This window comes from Sinocyclocheilus grahami, unplaced genomic scaffold, assembly GCF_001515645.1.
Source record: "Sinocyclocheilus grahami isolate Dianchi unplaced genomic scaffold, SAMN03320097.WGS_v1.1 scaffold674.1, whole genome shotgun sequence".
Classification (NCBI taxonomy): domain Eukaryota; kingdom Metazoa; phylum Chordata; class Actinopteri; order Cypriniformes; family Cyprinidae; genus Sinocyclocheilus; species Sinocyclocheilus grahami.
Window position 1 is genome coordinate 1,400,759 of NW_015505853.1, and position 17,246 is coordinate 1,418,004.

Sequence of the window (17,246 nt, forward strand, 5' to 3'; positions counted from 1 at the left end):
TACTGAAACCTGCAAATAATATTACTGCTGAACAACAAAGTTATAATGTGAGTTTCAAGTGTAAGTGATTCTTTTGTGATTTTTGTGCAGGCGAAGCCCTGGACTACCTGCTAAAAAACATGTTCACGGAGACTGCCGGTGCTCGCAAGGGATTCCCCAGAGTTGTTGTAGTTATTACAGATGGGAAATCTCAGGACCCAGTGGAAGGTTACGCCAAGAGGTTGAAGAACGCTGGAGTTGAAATTTTCACTTTGGGTATGTGGTCATTCATCACTGCTGTTTTTCATGGTCTGAATAGAAGAAATCCTTGTAATTCTGAGAAATAATGATTTTTAAATTCTTTTTATTCAGGGATCAAAGAAGCAGATGAGGAAGAGCTGAAACAAATGTCTTCAACACCCTACAGAACGCACGTGTACACGGTGCCAAACTTCGATATGATCAAAGCTGTGGAGAAATCGCTCATCACGCAGGTGTGCACCAGTGTGGATGACCAGCTCAACTCGCTGGCTAGCGGCGAGGAAGGTAAACAAGCAATAACAATTGTAAATCTGTTTTAGCAGGTTTATTAAACACAACCCCGAGCATTAAACATAACCCCATTTTTCCTCTTTCTGTTTATTTGCAGTTGTTGAACCAGCATCAAACTTGCAAGTCACAGAGGTTGCGTCCAAGTCAATGCGGGTGACGTGGGATGCATCTATAGAGGAGGTGACTGGATACAAGGTGCAGATGGTTCCCATGCTGGTTGGCAGCAAACGTCAGGAGCTGTACGTTGGGCCGACTCAGACCTCTGTGAATGTGAGAGATTTGTCCCCTGATACAGAATATGAGATCAGCCTGTTTGCACTCAAAGGTCTGATGCCCAGTGAGGCGGTTATGGCGATGGAGAAAACCCAGCCATTAAAATTAACGTTAGGTGAGGAAAAGTCAGCACTGTTTCACTATCCACTGTATTCCATTGATTTAATAGCTGTTTGACCCACAAACTTTTTTTTTATTTCTAGAATGCTCTCTCGGTGTAGATGTACAAGCTGACGTCGTTCTACTGGTTGACGGTTCCTATAGTATTGGACTGACAAACTTTGCTAAAGTTCGAGCTTTCTTGGAAGTCCTGGTCAACACCTTTGACATTGGGCCGAAGAAGGTCCAAATCAGCTTGGTGCAGTACAGCAGAGACCCACACACTGAGTTCTACCTGAACACCCACCACGATCTGAGCGCTGTGGTCAAAGCCGTGAGAACTTTCCCCTACCGCGGAGGCTCCACGAACACCGGCAAAGCTATGACATACGTGAGAGAGAGGATTTTTGTTCCAACCAGAGGCGCTCGTGCGAACGTACCTCGCGTTACGATTCTGATCACCGATGGGAAGTCCTCGGATGCTTTCAAAGACCCAGCGGCTAAGCTTAGGAACTCGGATGTAGAGATTTTCGCAGTGGGCGTAAAAGATGCTGTCCGCTCGGAGCTCGAGGCGATTGCTAATCCTCCAGTGGAGACCCATGTGTACACTGTAGAGGACTTTGATGCTTTCCAGAGGATTGCCAACGAGCTAACCCAGTCCATCTGTCTGAGAATTGAGCAAGAGCTTCTGAACATCAAGAGGAGAAGTGAGTAGCGTCCGATTTTACCACTAACTGCTGTAATATTTGTTGGGCTCTGGGTCTGGATGTGCATAGAACCATATGTTTTGAACTCTGGTTTTGCACCAATTTGTACTAAAGTTTAAAGGGATGGTTGACCCAAAGATGAAAATTCTGTCATCATTTACTTATCCATATGTTGTTCCAAAATCGTATGACTTTCTTTCTTTCTTTCGTGGATCACAAAAGAACTTAAGCCCCGTTCAGACTACACGATTTTAGCCCGATTTTGCCACGATCTGCTTGACGTAGGGTGTCATGGAGATTCGTATACGACAATGGGCACGCATAATTCAATCGTTTCATCTCGTATAGTGTGTCATAGTGCACCTCTGCGACACCTCTGCGATGCTTCACGACGTCAACACAGAAAGACTAGCATGTTCTTTTTTTTTTTTTGTCATACACGACAAGTTCCATCACAGCTATGACACTGGCCAATAGGAGCACAGAAGCGCCTTTGTACAAGCTTTCAAACATGCCAAAATGAAAGGGAGACAATGGTATCAGTCCTGGTAGGTGTAATTTTTACAATGGAGGAAAATGTTCGTGGAGCTAGGGCAACAATACTCCTGCATTTATGATGAGGGACTACCGCGACACAGTGAAAAAAGGTCAAATAAAAACGATTTTACCTCAGTTCTCTTTGACAGTCCATACCATCCTCTTCATGCCATCCAGATTTGTGTCCATTGTCAGGTTTTCTTTCTTTTTTGGGCTTTTCTGACAAGACAGGGCAAAACACGCTGTTTGCTAGCCATTGTTTGTTTACGCTCATAGCACCTTCTGTCTTGTCTCGTGCTATTGATGACAGCACGCACGTTGTTAATGACGGCATGTGATGAATGGTCGGGTAGCATCGTATAGTCTGATATGTTTCTTGTTCATGACACGACAAGATTTTATGAGTCAAAATCGCATAATCTGACACAGTGACTGTCGTAACCGGCAAAAACATCGTGTAGTCTGAACAGGGCTTTATGTTACAGAATGTCCAAGCTTCTCAATTCCAAACAAGCTCCAAAACGAACAAGTATCAAAAAGTTCTAGTTGTGTGCTGTATTTTAAATCTTACAAAGTCATACCATAGCTTGGCATTGGAAACAGGCCAACTTATAATCTATTAGGTAACACATATTGCCTGAGCATGTAACTTTATTGTAACCTTTTTTGCCAATAAACTGGTATGTGAACAAAGTTCTCTTAGTTAATCAAAGGGAGGAGCCTAATATATTCCAATTCTGCTCTCTCTTCTAGGTCTGATTGCACCCAGGTCTCTGACCTTTTCAGAGGTGACCTCCAGGAGTTTCCGAGCTTCTTGGGTAATGGATGCTGTGGATGTGCAGTCCTATCTGGTGCAATACAGGCCAGACGCCGATACAGAAGCAGAATACATCTCTGTTTCTGTGCCAGGAGACACCCCTACGACTGTCTTATATCACCTTACTCCAGTCACAAAGTACGAGGTCAAAGTTTATGCACAATATGAGAAAGGCGAAAGCTTTCCTCTATCGGACTTTGAGACCACACTAGAAGGTGAGTATCTGTTCTATATAAATAGCTCATTAGTATTGATGTTCCTTTTGGGACTTTTAAAATAATGGTTTACCCAAATGTTGTTCTTTATGACTTTTTTTCTCTGTGCAACACAGTGTTGAGTTTTTTAAAGAATATACTGACCATTGTACCTGGTGACTTTTAGATTAAGCTGTTCTTTAAAAGTTGCATCAGCAACCTTTTTGTGACTCTTATTTTCCAATTTGTGCAGAACAAGGATCCGTGAACAACCTGAGGGTGTCCGAGGAGACCACCAGCAGTTTCCGTGTCTCATGGGGGGCAGCACCTGGTTCAGTGGTGCGGTACAGACTCACGTATGTCCCATATGCCTCGGTCCGAGGGGATATCGTGTTGCTAGAATCTGCAACAGTTGGCCCTGAGACCACCATTGTTTTGCAACAACTTTACCCAGTTACTACCTACCATGTCTCTGTGGCTGCCGAATACCCATCAGGGGTTGGGCCTCAGATGCAGATTGATGGAACGACCAAAGAAGGTGAATGGAACAATGTAGAGACTTCCTTTCCTAAATACTATGTCCAGCCAGGGTGATTGATCATTTGAAGCATAATACCATAGGATTAGTCTCAATTAATTTTATTGGAATTTTAATTGAGAAAGTGCCAGTTCAGTTTTTTTTTTATTATTCATTGTAAAATGTTCTTGAATTGTTAGATTATTAGTCAGTCAACTGGATTTACATTTGTTTAAGAGGGATGCCCACTCATTCTTGCATTTTCATTGGTTATTTTCCAGGATTTTCATATCAGAAAACTGGTGTAAAGTTTTGAGCAGCCAAACACCTTAAGTGAATGGAAAATCAAAGTTGATTTTGACAAAAAATTTTGACTTATGAGACCTTTCCCAGAATTTCTTTCATTGAGTTGGCAAAAAATATCTGTTTGGTTAGGCAGAACCTCTGGGTTCTTTATCAAGTCTGAGAGTAGTTAGTGTCCAAGCATGAGCCAGCTGCGTCTTAGTAGCTGCCTACAGCGATGCAGCTGCAGTCTGTCCACAGTTGTAATCTGCAAAAGATAAATCCCAGGTCATGACTTTTGACGCCTGTGTTAAACTGGAGTTTTATCTCTGCATTGTCTCTGTTCCAGTCAACAGATTAGTTTTCTAACTCCTATTTCATCAGTTTCTTAGTAAGGACATAATTCCTTAAAAAAAAATCGAAAGTGTGTAGTGATCAGACTTGTGATTTTTCACCTAGTGGATGATAAAACAACTGAAAAGCAACGTTAGACTTACATTGAAGTAGGGACCATTGGGGTTACTTTGTTTCTAACTGCTTTCTCTTCTTACATCTGATAGAAAGTGGCTCGCCGAGAGACCTGCGTGTTTCTGACAAGACAGTGTCGTCCATGCAGCTGTCCTGGGCTGTTGCGCCAGGAAGAGTCACTCAGTATCGCGTGTTTTACCAGCCAACAGAAGGTGGTGAGATGAAGGAAGTATCGGTTAAGGGGGACAACACAGCGACCTTGCTAAAGAATCTCCAGCCAGGCACAGAATACCAGCTGGCCGTGAGGGCACGCTACTCCTCTGGGTTAGGAGAGCCACTGCAGGGCACAGGAACCACACTAGAAGGTATGGGCATGCACTTCCTCTAAGAAACACACAATATGTGCAATGTTATCTTGAGAACATAACCCATTTTAGGGGTGGTGTGATGCAATTGTGAAAGCTCAGGGCTTGTAACTGGAAGGTTGCTGGTTCAATCTCAACAAAGGAGAGAGCCATAAATCAGGACCTCACACAAAAATTAACCAAGTCTTCTGAAACCATAGCTGATATAATGTAAGTTAGCTAAGACTATAGCAAAAATCATGTGGACTACTTTTCTTTTTGCCAGTCCCCATTTATTTTCATTGTTGATCATTAGTAAATGATAACATATGGTGGGACCAGCAAATTTCCAGTTACTATTCCTTTAACCCCAGGCTCCTGTATGCTACTTTGGATAAATGCCTGTGCAAAATGACATAAGCACTAAGTCTTCTGAGTAGGGATGCACGATATATCGGCCACCATATCGGTATCGGCCCATATCGGCTCATTTTTTCTGTTATCGGTATCGGCCTGATAAGAAAATTTGGCCGATATCTTAAAGCCGATAAATAATGCATTATTTCCTTCAGAGACACTTCAGATGCGCGCTGTTCGTTTGCAGCCTTTTGTGCAATTGTACATTGTAATATTGTGTTTATTTGATGTATATCTGATTTATCTCATATAGAATGCGTTTGGTTAAGTTAAAAGAGCGCTTCAGTTTACCGGTGATCATCTTTAGCTCAGCACACGCAGCTCAAACAGCAGTGCACAACATTAATAACTATGATTGGGAATGTCGTGTATATAATATTCTAATGAGAACATTATTATAATAAAACGTTGTGAATTCTTTGGGTTTAGTTGCCGTGTTTCAGCGCGTTGTTATGGGAAGAGCGCATCCACAACAGGATCACACATTCTGACTATAGCATGCAATAACTGTGTCATTTTGTACATATATAAGTTGTAATATTATGTTTATGTTGTATTAATATTAATCTCAGGATGCATTTCCTTGAGTTAAATAAGCTGCCAGCAAAACGCTTCAGTTTACCATGTTCATTCAGCTCTTCAGCTTCAGCACGCGCAGCTCAACGGCTGCTATTTAAAACAGTGGTATTAATTTGTTACTTTTTCAAAATCATTGATATATTATTAATAACAACAACCACTTGTATTTTTCTCTTATTATTTTCATCAACAATATGGTTTAGTAATTAAAATCATTTAATTATTGTCCGTGCAGAGGCTATTCCGTTTTATTGATCTATGGCGCATTCATTTTGATTCTTTACACGTGTAATGATGTCCAGTGACTTGTTTGCATTATTTATGCATAATTTTATTTATTTGTAAGACTTTTTTATGACTAAATTTGGTAATGGGAGAGTAAAAATATTTTTAAAACGTACACCGTTCAAACTAGGCTGCTTATGTTGAAGTGTTTGGGATGTGGCTTTTAATGATGAGACCTTTTTTGTAATCAGGCTCTCAAAAAGTATATAACAATTTGGATATAGATTTATCGGCCAACATATCGGTTATCGGCTTTCAAAAATAAAGAATAATCGGTTATCGGTATCGGCCAAAATTTTCATATCGGTGCATCCCTACTTCTGAGTACCAGAGGATAAATCCCAGACATATCCCATGAAAAATGCTTGAATGTGGAATCATTGTAATTGTATACTGTTTTGTGTTTTGCATTGCAGTGCAAAATTTGAGTACATATTTTGGATCAGTTGAGAAAGTGCAGCCTTGGAAAGACTAGGAGCATTATTAACATCCTCAGCTTCTGTCAGAAAGGATAAACAAATAGATTGAACAGAGTGGAGTGATTATACTGCTCCTTCTTTCATTCAGCCCAGATAAACAGCTCAAAAGTCTTTTGGGGTTTCAGAGGATCAAATCTTAAACTACAGCAACATGGCTACAGTATTTGCAAATGAAATTATCAAGACAAAAGCTTGCCCATGTTCTTAAATCACTGAATTCCAGTAATCTTATGTCACTGAACCTTCAGATTTGAGGGCCAAAGATCAGAGCCCAGAAGGAGTTAAGTGATGGAAAACCTGTTAAGGGGATAGTTTACCCAAAAATAAAAATTCTGTCATCATTGAGCATAAAATAAATACTCTGGGCTGTCAGGAATACTTTTTAATGAAGACATATTGACCAAAAATGTGTTCTGAAGCTATAACTCTTCAGTCATGTGGACGTGGTATGGCTCAAATAAAATGATTAACACTTTTTCTTGGTATCTTTGCTCATTTGTTTTTGTTTTCACTGCCATTACTTTACCCAGCTCATGGTCATAAATATGGCAGATGAGCAGAAAGGCCATGTGACTGAAACAGATCAGCTTCTGTAGACTTGGTATATATTGCCTAAGTGGTGCTTTTTTGGCGAGATATATGAGTTTGGAAGAACATGAGGGTGAGTAAATGATGTCAGACTTTTTGGACGAATGATTCTTTAAATGAGAATTGCTGAGTTTGTTTTTGGTAGGCTAGAGATTTGGCCTTGGTTGTTCTCCTCTGTGGACCATGTAGCGGTTTGTGTAACATGCAGAAGTCCTGTTCTCGAAATCTGACTGACATTGAAGATTGTGAGATGGTAATTTAAGTTCCTCCATCCATCCATTGAGATTTGGTCAGCGGGAGATGGACTAAATTAAGCTCTTTAAAGCAGATAGTTACGTAATGCAGGAGCTATGCAGCTCTGGAACAAAGAGTAGAGCAGTCACCCAGACATCTCTGTTCCTTCCTTTGCGTCCTCAAGAGGATATGCATAAAGATGAGCATGAAAGATTTCCGTTCTGTCCCCAATCTGATGCAGGTGTGTGTTGACCGGGCTTTGGTCCAGTTTATGACCTAGCGTGTCCATTTGTAGAGCAGAGAAAGTCTACAATCCCAGATGCTACGTACATTTTGAGAGAATTCATGCTGTCTTAGCTAATCATTGACCTGTCTGTGTGCAGAGAGTCTTCAACAGGTTCAATTACTTCAAAAGGATGATTTCCAGCAAATCACTGAGAAGACCTTGAGAGATTCAGTATAAAAAAGCGAAATGCTATGTGGCGCTATAATAGTTCCCATATTTCTTACTTAAATGTTATTTTTGTTGTTTTTAAGCTGCACTGAACTGAAGAATTGTTATATTTTAAAGTCAGAGTGTAAAGTGATTTGCAACCCATTGTAGTTCTACAATTACTCGTTGAAATAAAATGTCTTTTAAAACGAAAAAACAAAAGTTCTTCAGCATAATTGAAGCGATGTGCAAAATGACTTGTCTTGTATCTGCTGAATCCGTTGCTCTAAAAATGTGTGTCTGTGACATCACTGAGTGAAAACCGTGAAACTAAAATCAGCTGTTTTGTTTCACCATCTCACAGAAGATTGAAAAATGAATCAAAAGGGTTGCCATCTGCATATATACAAAGAAGAATCAAGAGACGTGAGGAGTTATCATAATGTAAACTCAAAGGCGTGCACATGTGGAGCACGTTACCTGCCTTGTACTTTAGATTAGATTATTTCCAAAGGGATCTTATTTGTATTATATTATCATTAGAGTAGCACCTGGCCAATTGAAGGGAGACAGATTACAAAGCAGGAAACTATAGTGTTACATACAGATCATTTACATTTACATTTATTCATTTGGCAGACGATTTTATCCACAGCGACTTACAGTTGAGCAATACAACAGATGGTAATTTAAAATAAAGACTCAATCAGCTAGATACAAATGGGCCAAAAGGTGACTTTGTTCTCCAGCACCTGGGTATCTTCAGAGGAGGATTGTGCTTCCTGTTTGCCATCTGTCAAACTGACTAATGCGTTCAAGCTGCCCTAGCTGTCCGGCCTTTGACCCTAGAGATGTACGTAAAGCACAGATGAAGGGGACAACCGAAAGCTCTTCCAGCACCTGTGCTTTCCCAGTGATTGACATGAGGTTAAACTTCAAAAACGCTACAGAAAATTTAGTGCATGTGTATGGTCTGTCTCGGCTTTGGATTTCAGAGCAGCACGGGATGCCGGCTTTTTGAACGGAATTGCATCTTTAAATGGATATAAAAGATCGTTTGAATTTCAAGGCTCTTTTAAAGGCAGAGTCAAATAAAATCCTGCTGTTGGGCTGCAGAGAAAGTCATATGAAAGTCGCATGTTGAACAAAGATGTTAGAAGTCGCATTGTTCAATGAGATGCACTGTTTCCAATTTGTGAAAATTGTGAGGACTTATAATCGTGTCAGGCAAGGATGAGACAGAACAGGAGGCGAGGCGGGGGGGGGGTACATTTTCATTTACTTTAACATGATAAATAACTAAACTGAAATAAAAATGAATAAAAACTGTATAGACATTAAAAACTATAATAATTATAATATTTAAAGAACTAATAAATAACTAATAAAAATGACAGAAACACACAACAAAATTAAAATTAAAATGGAAAATATAAAAATATAAAAATAATAGCTTCAAAATAAAAATAAAAAACTATATGATATAGTTTTTATATTATTTATTATATAATATAAATAATTTTCACTATATTTCAAATGGATTGAAAGTATTGCACAGACATTTATACAGAAACAACCTTTAAATTGGCTGCATCTTCAGTCTTATCTTTACATCACTAGAAATGCCTGGAGATCATACTGTATATCTGATGGTACATCAATCTTCCTGAGACATGTCACATCATTTAAGTAGAAGTATTTCATAATGTGATGTAAAAAATGTGAGTTTGTGAAGTTTTTCTGCATGACAGAATGCTTTTGGGACTCTGTGGTGGGTTTTGTAAGATGTGTGTGTGTGTGTGTTGGTTTTAGACTTTATTACCAGCTGTTAAGTTTAGTTTCACCTGAATGAATTAGTGCTCATTGCAGTCCTGACACACCTGCACCAATGGCACCAGTGACATCATGAGAAATAGTGCATCTGCTTCTAGAAATATATCAGATTATGGCTCAGGGTGATTCTGCTAAAATACAGCTTGGAATGAAATCTTTTTCTTGCTTTTTGGAGAGTAAGTAAATAGACATTTTATCCAATGCAACTTTCAACTTTGCTCCTGAGCTTTCACTTAACCACACCAGCCAATTTATACCATTTCTCAATTTCTACCCATAATTTGTGTTTGTTAAAGTCAGTTTTTGTGTGTTGCCTGCAGAAGTGGGTTCACCGAAAGACTTGATAACCAGTGATGTAACAGATACCAGCTTCACGGCATCATGGACGGCCGCTCCAGGAAGGGTGAGGCAGTATCGTGTTCGATGGAGGTCTCTGTTCTCCGAGGAGTCTGGGGAGAAGATGGTGCCCGGGGATGTGACCAGCACGCTGTTGGAGAACCTCACCCCTGAAACACGCTACCAGGTGTCTGTGTTCGCATCATACGACAGAGGCAACGGAGAACCACTTGTGGGAGAGGAGACCACTGATGGTACGTAAACCTGTTTTAGTTGTTATTTTGTTATTGCAGTAACCCCATATTCTCTAAATCAGGAGTGCATGAGCTGATTAAAGCTAATAATTCATTAAATCATAAAATAATTAAATAGGGATGCACAATTAATTGAAATAAAATGTAAATTGCGATATGGGTTTTAAGGCTGCAATTTGGTCTGATGCACTGCATGTTTCAGAGTAAAGCATGACATTGTGTTAAATTTCCATATTTGTTACAATAACGAAACTATAGGCTGCATGCAAAATTGCATACTTCTGTTATATAGTAGGCGAAAACCATATGAAATGCATAGTATGTCTATATTTACAGTATTGATGTACTGATGGAGAGGATTTGTGAATAGCAGTGAGGTCACATGACAAAGATAATATGCCTGATGTAGTATGTCAAGATTACATTCATACTACATATAATGCACTTTTTCGTGAAAAGTTGCAAAGTAATTACTTGTAATGACTGTAAAACTCATTTTTGGAAGATTTAATAGTGTAAATAGAACTCATGAAATATGAAACAATAAAACAATTTGGGATGATTGGCTCGTTAAAGGAAGCAGGAGGTTAGGTTGGGTTTAAATCTAAATCTAGCAAACATCTTCCAGGAAAGAAAAAGGTAATACAGATGTGACAGGACATGCACGCCAGTACCTCAGGCATAGCCATTTAAAGTGCATCAATCGAAGGAAAAGAATGGAAAAGGATGATAAACCTTTTAATCTTAGCTAGTCGAAAAATTATTTAATGTTAGCGTGACTACTTCAAGTTGCGGTTTTGCACTTGGCACCGAATCTTGGCGAGTGCAGTGAGTTTTAAGTTTCTGTGCAGTAGTCACTTGCCTCTGTGTGGAAAAAGTGAGCTGATCGCAGCACGGGTGCAGTGAACATCACTGCTGCGGGAAAGAGCAGATTTAAAGGGTTGCATGTGTGCAAGGCAGCCCATAATGCAAGCCGTATGTCGACTGGGACGCTGGCTGAAGCGTGGATACGTTTTCTCTACCCAACTTAAATCGTACAAACTCGTGGAAACATAACACCAGTGTGGGGCTTGAGAGAGTATTGGAATAAGGAAAACGTTTGCTTCCTTTTGGCTTGCTTGTGGTTTCACGTTGACCTCTAAGCATCCCAGCTTGTCTGTCTTCATTTCACGTGTCAGTTTTTGATTTATCCTGGCCGTTGAGGAAAGTCTAGTAGAAATTTAGTTAAACTTTCTTGTGTTTGTCCATTTGTAGCATCTGAGTCTGCCAAGGCTTTACTGGTGTCTGATGAAACCGAACGCACCATGCGCGTGACATGGAAAGCCGCTCCAGGCCCCGTGGTCAGCTACAGGCTCACGTACGTCCCTGAAGTCGGCGGTAAAGAGATGACGATGAAGATCCCCGCTAACGTCACCATCACCGTGTTGAGGAAACTGCAGCCCCTGACCACCTACAACATCAAAGTGCATCCCATTTACAAACGAGGAGAAGGAAAAGCAAGGCAAGGAGTAGGAACCACACGTACGTTGGCCAATAATTCAAAGCCCATGAATCACAGATATGTGCAGACACAGGCACACATCACCACTTAGAGTACACTGCAAAAAATTATGCTCATCCAAAGTGTTTTGGTCTTGTTTGAATACAAAAATCTACAAGTTCTTAAATCAAGATTAAATTATTTGAGAAGTGAAAAGACCTAAGATATCTGAAAAAAATTATTTTCCTCACATTCTTTCTTGTTTTAATAAAAAACTCACTTAATTTTGATTTATTTTTCAGAAAACAAGACTTAATATCTTAGGTCATTCTGCTTCTCAAGTAAATGTTTCTTGATTTAAGAATGTTTAGATATTTTCAAAACAACACATAAATTCTGAAGAATTTTTTTTTTTGTGGTGTGGTATTATGGATTGGAACAATTAAAGTGTTCAACTTCAATACATAACTCCTCCTAAATAGTTTTTGCTACATGAATTAATACGCATTTAAGTATTCTTAATTATGATCAAGCTTAAGATTTTCACCTTGAATTATAAAACAGGCAAAAAACACAGACTTCGATTGGAAGAAGGACCTGAGCCGTATCAAGAGACCACAATATCACACTATTCAGACTTTTGGCTTGGTCCACTAAGCAACTACACTAGCAACTGCATGGCAATGTGTAAAAGAGCATCCTAAACACCTTTACAATTGCATAGCAAATGTCCTGAAAACCACTCAAAGTGCCTTAGCATCATGCAAGTCACATTATTTACTCAGAAAATGTCAAATCTAGTGATTAAATTAGCAAATGCTGATATCTGTTACTCTACATCTTGCAGTGTCACGATTTAAAGCCCCAAGAAACCTAAAGACCTCTGAACCCACCAAAACCAGTTTCCGTGTATCCTGGGATTCCGCTCCCGGTGATGTACGAGGGTACAAAGTCACTTTCCATCCCAGTGGTAATGAGATTGATCTGGGAGAATTTCTAGTTGGACCATACGACAACACGGTTGTTCTAGAGGAACTCAGGTAATGTTAAGAATCAACTTTAGATGTTTCTCTTCACATAAAGATGCAAATTTTACTTCTTGTTTTTGGGTGACACATATGGTTTCAGTTTTATCCTTCATTCACAGAGCTGGAACAGAATACTCCGTTGCTGTTTTTGGCATGTTTGATGGAGGTCAAAGTATGCCGTTGGCAGGGGAGGAGAAGACCACCCTCTCTGATGCACCTGAATCTCGTTCTGTTGATTTCTCCGGTATAATCTCAGCACATCATGCATACTGTAACATCACATATGAATGTTCTTAGCATGCACTTTCTGTTGAGAAATAAAAGTTTAAAAGTATATAAAAAAAATACAAGTCAAGCGTTAAGGTTAGGACAACAAAAAAATAAGCCATTAAAGCAGAATTGAGGAAGGGAGTCTAGATGTATTAGTGCAGTTCAAATATTATAATTATATGTTTTAATAAATAAGTGCATGATAAATATAAAATATATAAATATTAATTATATAAAACAAATACGTAACAATGAAAAATATAAATTATAATATTTTGTATTTATATTATAGAATTATAATTTATACTTTTCATTGTTTTATATTTCATCGTTTAATGTATCCTCAATATTATTAATATATTTGGTATATATATATATATATGTGTGTGTGATGAGTGGGGGCGGGGCCGGGAGCCGTGGTAACGTTTAAAGAAGATTTTAATAAAATAAACAAACACGAAATGAAAGTAAAGCGGCAGCCCCTCGCGGACGACTGCCGCACACAAAACACAAAATAAAGTCCAGGCCTGGTCCTCTCTTGTCTTTCACTGTCGTCGCTCCTCCTTTTATCCTTCCGGAGCTCCTCTGTGGGACTCGAGACCGGTGAGTGGTGCAGGTGTCGCTCATTATCAATTACTCCACAGGCCTCGCTCCGTTCCCACGGCTCCCGGCCCCGCCCCCACTCGTCACAGTATGTAATGATAGTCCACTGAAGGCAAGTTGAAGTAGTTTTAGTCAACAAAAGGAGACTCAAAATACAAAAATAAACAAAGACTTGACTTGACATAAACTTTACTATGAACATAGACTCACCAGCAGTGGATTACACGAAAACAAAGTTAGACCAAGGACAATGGTAACCTGAGGGCTATATATACAAAGACACTAATTACTAGCAAGAGACACCTGGAACAATCAAGACAAAGACCCAATGAGAATATAGGACACATGACTAAAACAACCAATCACAACATGACACATTAGATGTGTTCGACTTGAAGTGGCGCTACACAGACCGATCGGTGTATGATGTCAAAGTACCGCGTGAGCAATTAGACAGCAAACGTCTCCTTATGCTTTCGAATCGCTCTCGCAGTACTTTGATGTCATACACCGATGCTGCGCAGCGCTGCTTCAAGCCGAGCACAACTATTGACTAAGGGAGCACATGACAAGATACATGAGGGCAAGGGAATCTCATGACAAACCAGGAAACATAACCATGACTAAGCTACAAAATAAAAGAAATGAAAACTTAAACAAGAAACAAAACCCAAACTCCAAAAACAGACATGACAATACACACACACAAACACGCACACATAATATGTATGTATGTATATATATATATATATATATATGCACACATATGTATGTATGTATATATATATATATATATATATATATATAATTTCACCTCATTTTCACTTTCATCTCTTTCTAATTTTTTTTTTTTGTTGTTGAATAGACTGCCAAAATTTTACACAAAATATAAAAGTAAACGTGAATTTTATAGGAGGTGAATCTTTAAGAAGTGTTTCTCAATGCTAGATGTAACAAAAAATAAAAAAAGTAATGGGCTCATTCTGATGAACAGAAGTAAACAAATGGACATTGTTTGCATTGCGAGATCAAGCGTATGGTTTGAAGTTGTGGGCTCAAAGTCTTTGGCAGCACAGTTCGCCAGCAACAGTATCTTGAGTTTGATTCTGGCAGCTATTGGCAGGCAGTTTAAAGACTTGAGCATAGTCGTAATGTAAAAGACTTTCCAGAGGTTAAGTCGTGCAGCATTGAGGAGTTAAGCAGCAGATGCGGGAGGATGATGGGAGTGTGCTGCAGGAGTTTAGTTGTGAAACGACAAGAGCAAAGGTCACGTGAGGGCACTGTTTTCCACGTGTATCGGCAGGACCTGACTGCAAACTAGCCCAAACCAGTGATCTGGTCTAGCTGGATGACTCTAGGATTCTAAAAGTCAAAATATTTCCTAAATACTTGTTACATTATTATGTGATTCATCAGGAAATTAAACATTCCAAAGGGGAAAAAAATATTATTTTTTTTTAGAATATTTCATCAAAATAATGCAACTTTTTATTATATCTAATAGCTCACTTAGTATTTTCATTCACCATGTCATAATCAGAACTTTCATCTCATCTGGCAACATATCTTGTATTTGAGAGTTTACCTGTTTTTCCTCCCTCTTTTTTAGCACCATGACACGAGTTCATGGGAAAAAAATGCTCTGGTTTCAGTTATGGACTATTTCATAGAAGAGAGAGAAAAGGCCACTGAATAGCACAAGATTTTTAAACCTTTTTAAAAAATTTACTTTACATTTCAATTTATTTTATGAACAATTAATACAATAAATTTTTATTTTTATTTTTATTTTTGTTTTTGTTTGTAATGTCAATCAGTTAAGATGATTCTGCTACTATTTTACAGGAAGTTGTGGCCTAATGGTTAGAGAGTCGGACTCGTAACCCAAAGGTTGCGGGTTCGAGTCTCGTACCGGCAGGGATTGTAGGTGGGGGTAGTGAATGTACAGCGCTCTCTCCCACCTTCAATACCACGACTGAGGTGCCCTTGAGCAAGGCACCGAACCCCCAACTGCTCCCCGGGCGCTGCAGCAAAAGAAAATGGCTGCCCACTGCTCTGGGTGTGTGTGTGTGTTCAGTGTGTGCACCTTGGATGGGTTAAATGCAGAGCACTAATTCCAAGTATGGGTTAGCCACCATACTTGGTCACATGTCACGTAACTTTTTTTTTTTTATTATTATTATTTTTTCTTATTTCTGTTAAACCATTTTATTTATTTATTATTTTTTAATATAGTTATATTTTAATTTAGTTCTAGTTTCCGATCTACCAACTTTAATCAGTTTGACCAAGATTGTTTACAAGTTTAAAGTCTATATACAGCAAGCCATAAAGACCATCGAATGATTGACCAATGACCATCCTGGACCAGTTAAATCCAACTACAATCAGCTGGTACCAGATTTTAACTCGATTTTCCAGCAAGAAACCGGTTCCACCACACTCCTTATTATGTATAATTATTTTATGAGCATGCTTGTAAACAATCAATTTCACAAGCTATTTTTCACTTGCAGACCATGTGTGATGTGTCCAGAGAGATCACCAGTGCTCTAGCCTCAGTTTTGGGGCTCCTCTCACATTCAATAGGTATCTGAAGTGCAACTGAGGTGGAATTCGCAACAGAGAAGAAGCCCGTATTTCATACATCACAAAGGGCTACTTCTTTTCTCTGTAGAACAAAAGCAATGGCAATTCCAGGAAAATGGCCTCCAGGGCCGGACGCCAAAAGGGATTTGGATGCAACTCAAGACTGAAGTTTCACAGAAGAAAACTAGAAATTGAATGGAAAGAGTCTGTAGCTTTAAGAAATGAACAAGAAATAAAAGTGTTCTCTAAATGTGTGATGCTTTTAAGTTATTGCAGTGTTAATGTGCTTTTTTATTTGCTGTGAGCATGTGTACACGTCTCTTCCCTGTTTCTCATCGCTTTCCTGTTGAACTCTGCCTACCATCAGCAATTATACAATCACAACTAAGCTCCCCTTGGTGTTTCTCGCTGGTGTTTTACTTGCAGAAAAACAGTGTGTAACCACAGCCAAGGCTGATATTGTACTGCTAGTTGATGGATCCTGGAGTATCGGCCGTTTGAACTTCAAAACCATCCGGACTTTTATTGGTCGCATGGTGGGCGTCTTTGACATTGGCCCCGACAAGGTTCAAATCGGCAAGTCTCTTGTGCTTCTGTTTGCTTCATCTTTTCAGATATACTAATGGTATATATATGCATCTGGACTCCAGATGTGAGCTTTATGCTAGGGTGCCATATTGAGTTATTACCAGTCATTTTCTCACTTGCATCATAATGGTGTGTGCTTCTCTCACAGGTTTGGCTCAGTACAGCGGGGATCCCAAAACCGAGTGGCATTTGAATGCCCACGCCACCCGTGAATCCCTGCAGGAGGCTGTGACCAACTTACCCTACAAAGGCGGAAACACAATGACGGGTACCGACCCATTACCTATGTGCCTTATTGTTTACAATCTTGAAGATGCACTCGTATTTGTTCATCAATTCCTGAAAACGACATTTAATGGTGATTTGTGTCATTTATGTCACTAGTGGTACCAAATGGATTTTCAAAAATGATAGAAAAATCAGAAAGTTCCTGCAACAGTTGGGTTATAGAAGTACTGTAAAAAAAAAACCCATAGGAGAA

General features: G+C 39.2%; 2 protein-coding genes across 2 annotated transcripts in view; both read left to right on the forward strand.

Annotated features, from left to right (window-relative positions):
- LOC107559130 (filamin-A-interacting protein 1-like) overlaps positions 1-1,759 on the forward strand; it is a 46,962-nt gene extending 45,203 nt beyond the window's left edge. Inside the window, exon 8 of the transcript XR_001605565.1 lies at positions 1,749-1,759. The gene's annotated coding sequence lies outside the window, so the exon portion shown is untranslated. The remainder of the gene's footprint in view (positions 1-1,748) is intronic.
- Positions 1-17,246, forward strand: part of LOC107559129 (collagen alpha-1(XII) chain-like) — a 79,558-nt gene that overhangs the window by 7,198 nt on the left and 55,114 nt on the right. Inside the window, exons 7-19 of the mRNA XM_016242861.1 lie at positions 91-255; positions 352-525; positions 629-919; positions 1,008-1,610; positions 2,901-3,179; positions 3,412-3,696; positions 4,518-4,790; positions 9,938-10,207; positions 11,462-11,728; positions 12,535-12,727; positions 12,835-12,959; positions 16,604-16,753; positions 16,914-17,033. Of these exons, the coding sequence (XP_016098347.1) occupies positions 91-255; positions 352-525; positions 629-919; positions 1,008-1,610; positions 2,901-3,179; positions 3,412-3,696; positions 4,518-4,790; positions 9,938-10,207; positions 11,462-11,728; positions 12,535-12,727; positions 12,835-12,959; positions 16,604-16,753; positions 16,914-17,033 (3,195 nt within the window). The remainder of the gene's footprint in view (positions 1-90; positions 256-351; positions 526-628; positions 920-1,007; positions 1,611-2,900; positions 3,180-3,411; positions 3,697-4,517; positions 4,791-9,937; positions 10,208-11,461; positions 11,729-12,534; positions 12,728-12,834; positions 12,960-16,603; positions 16,754-16,913; positions 17,034-17,246) is intronic.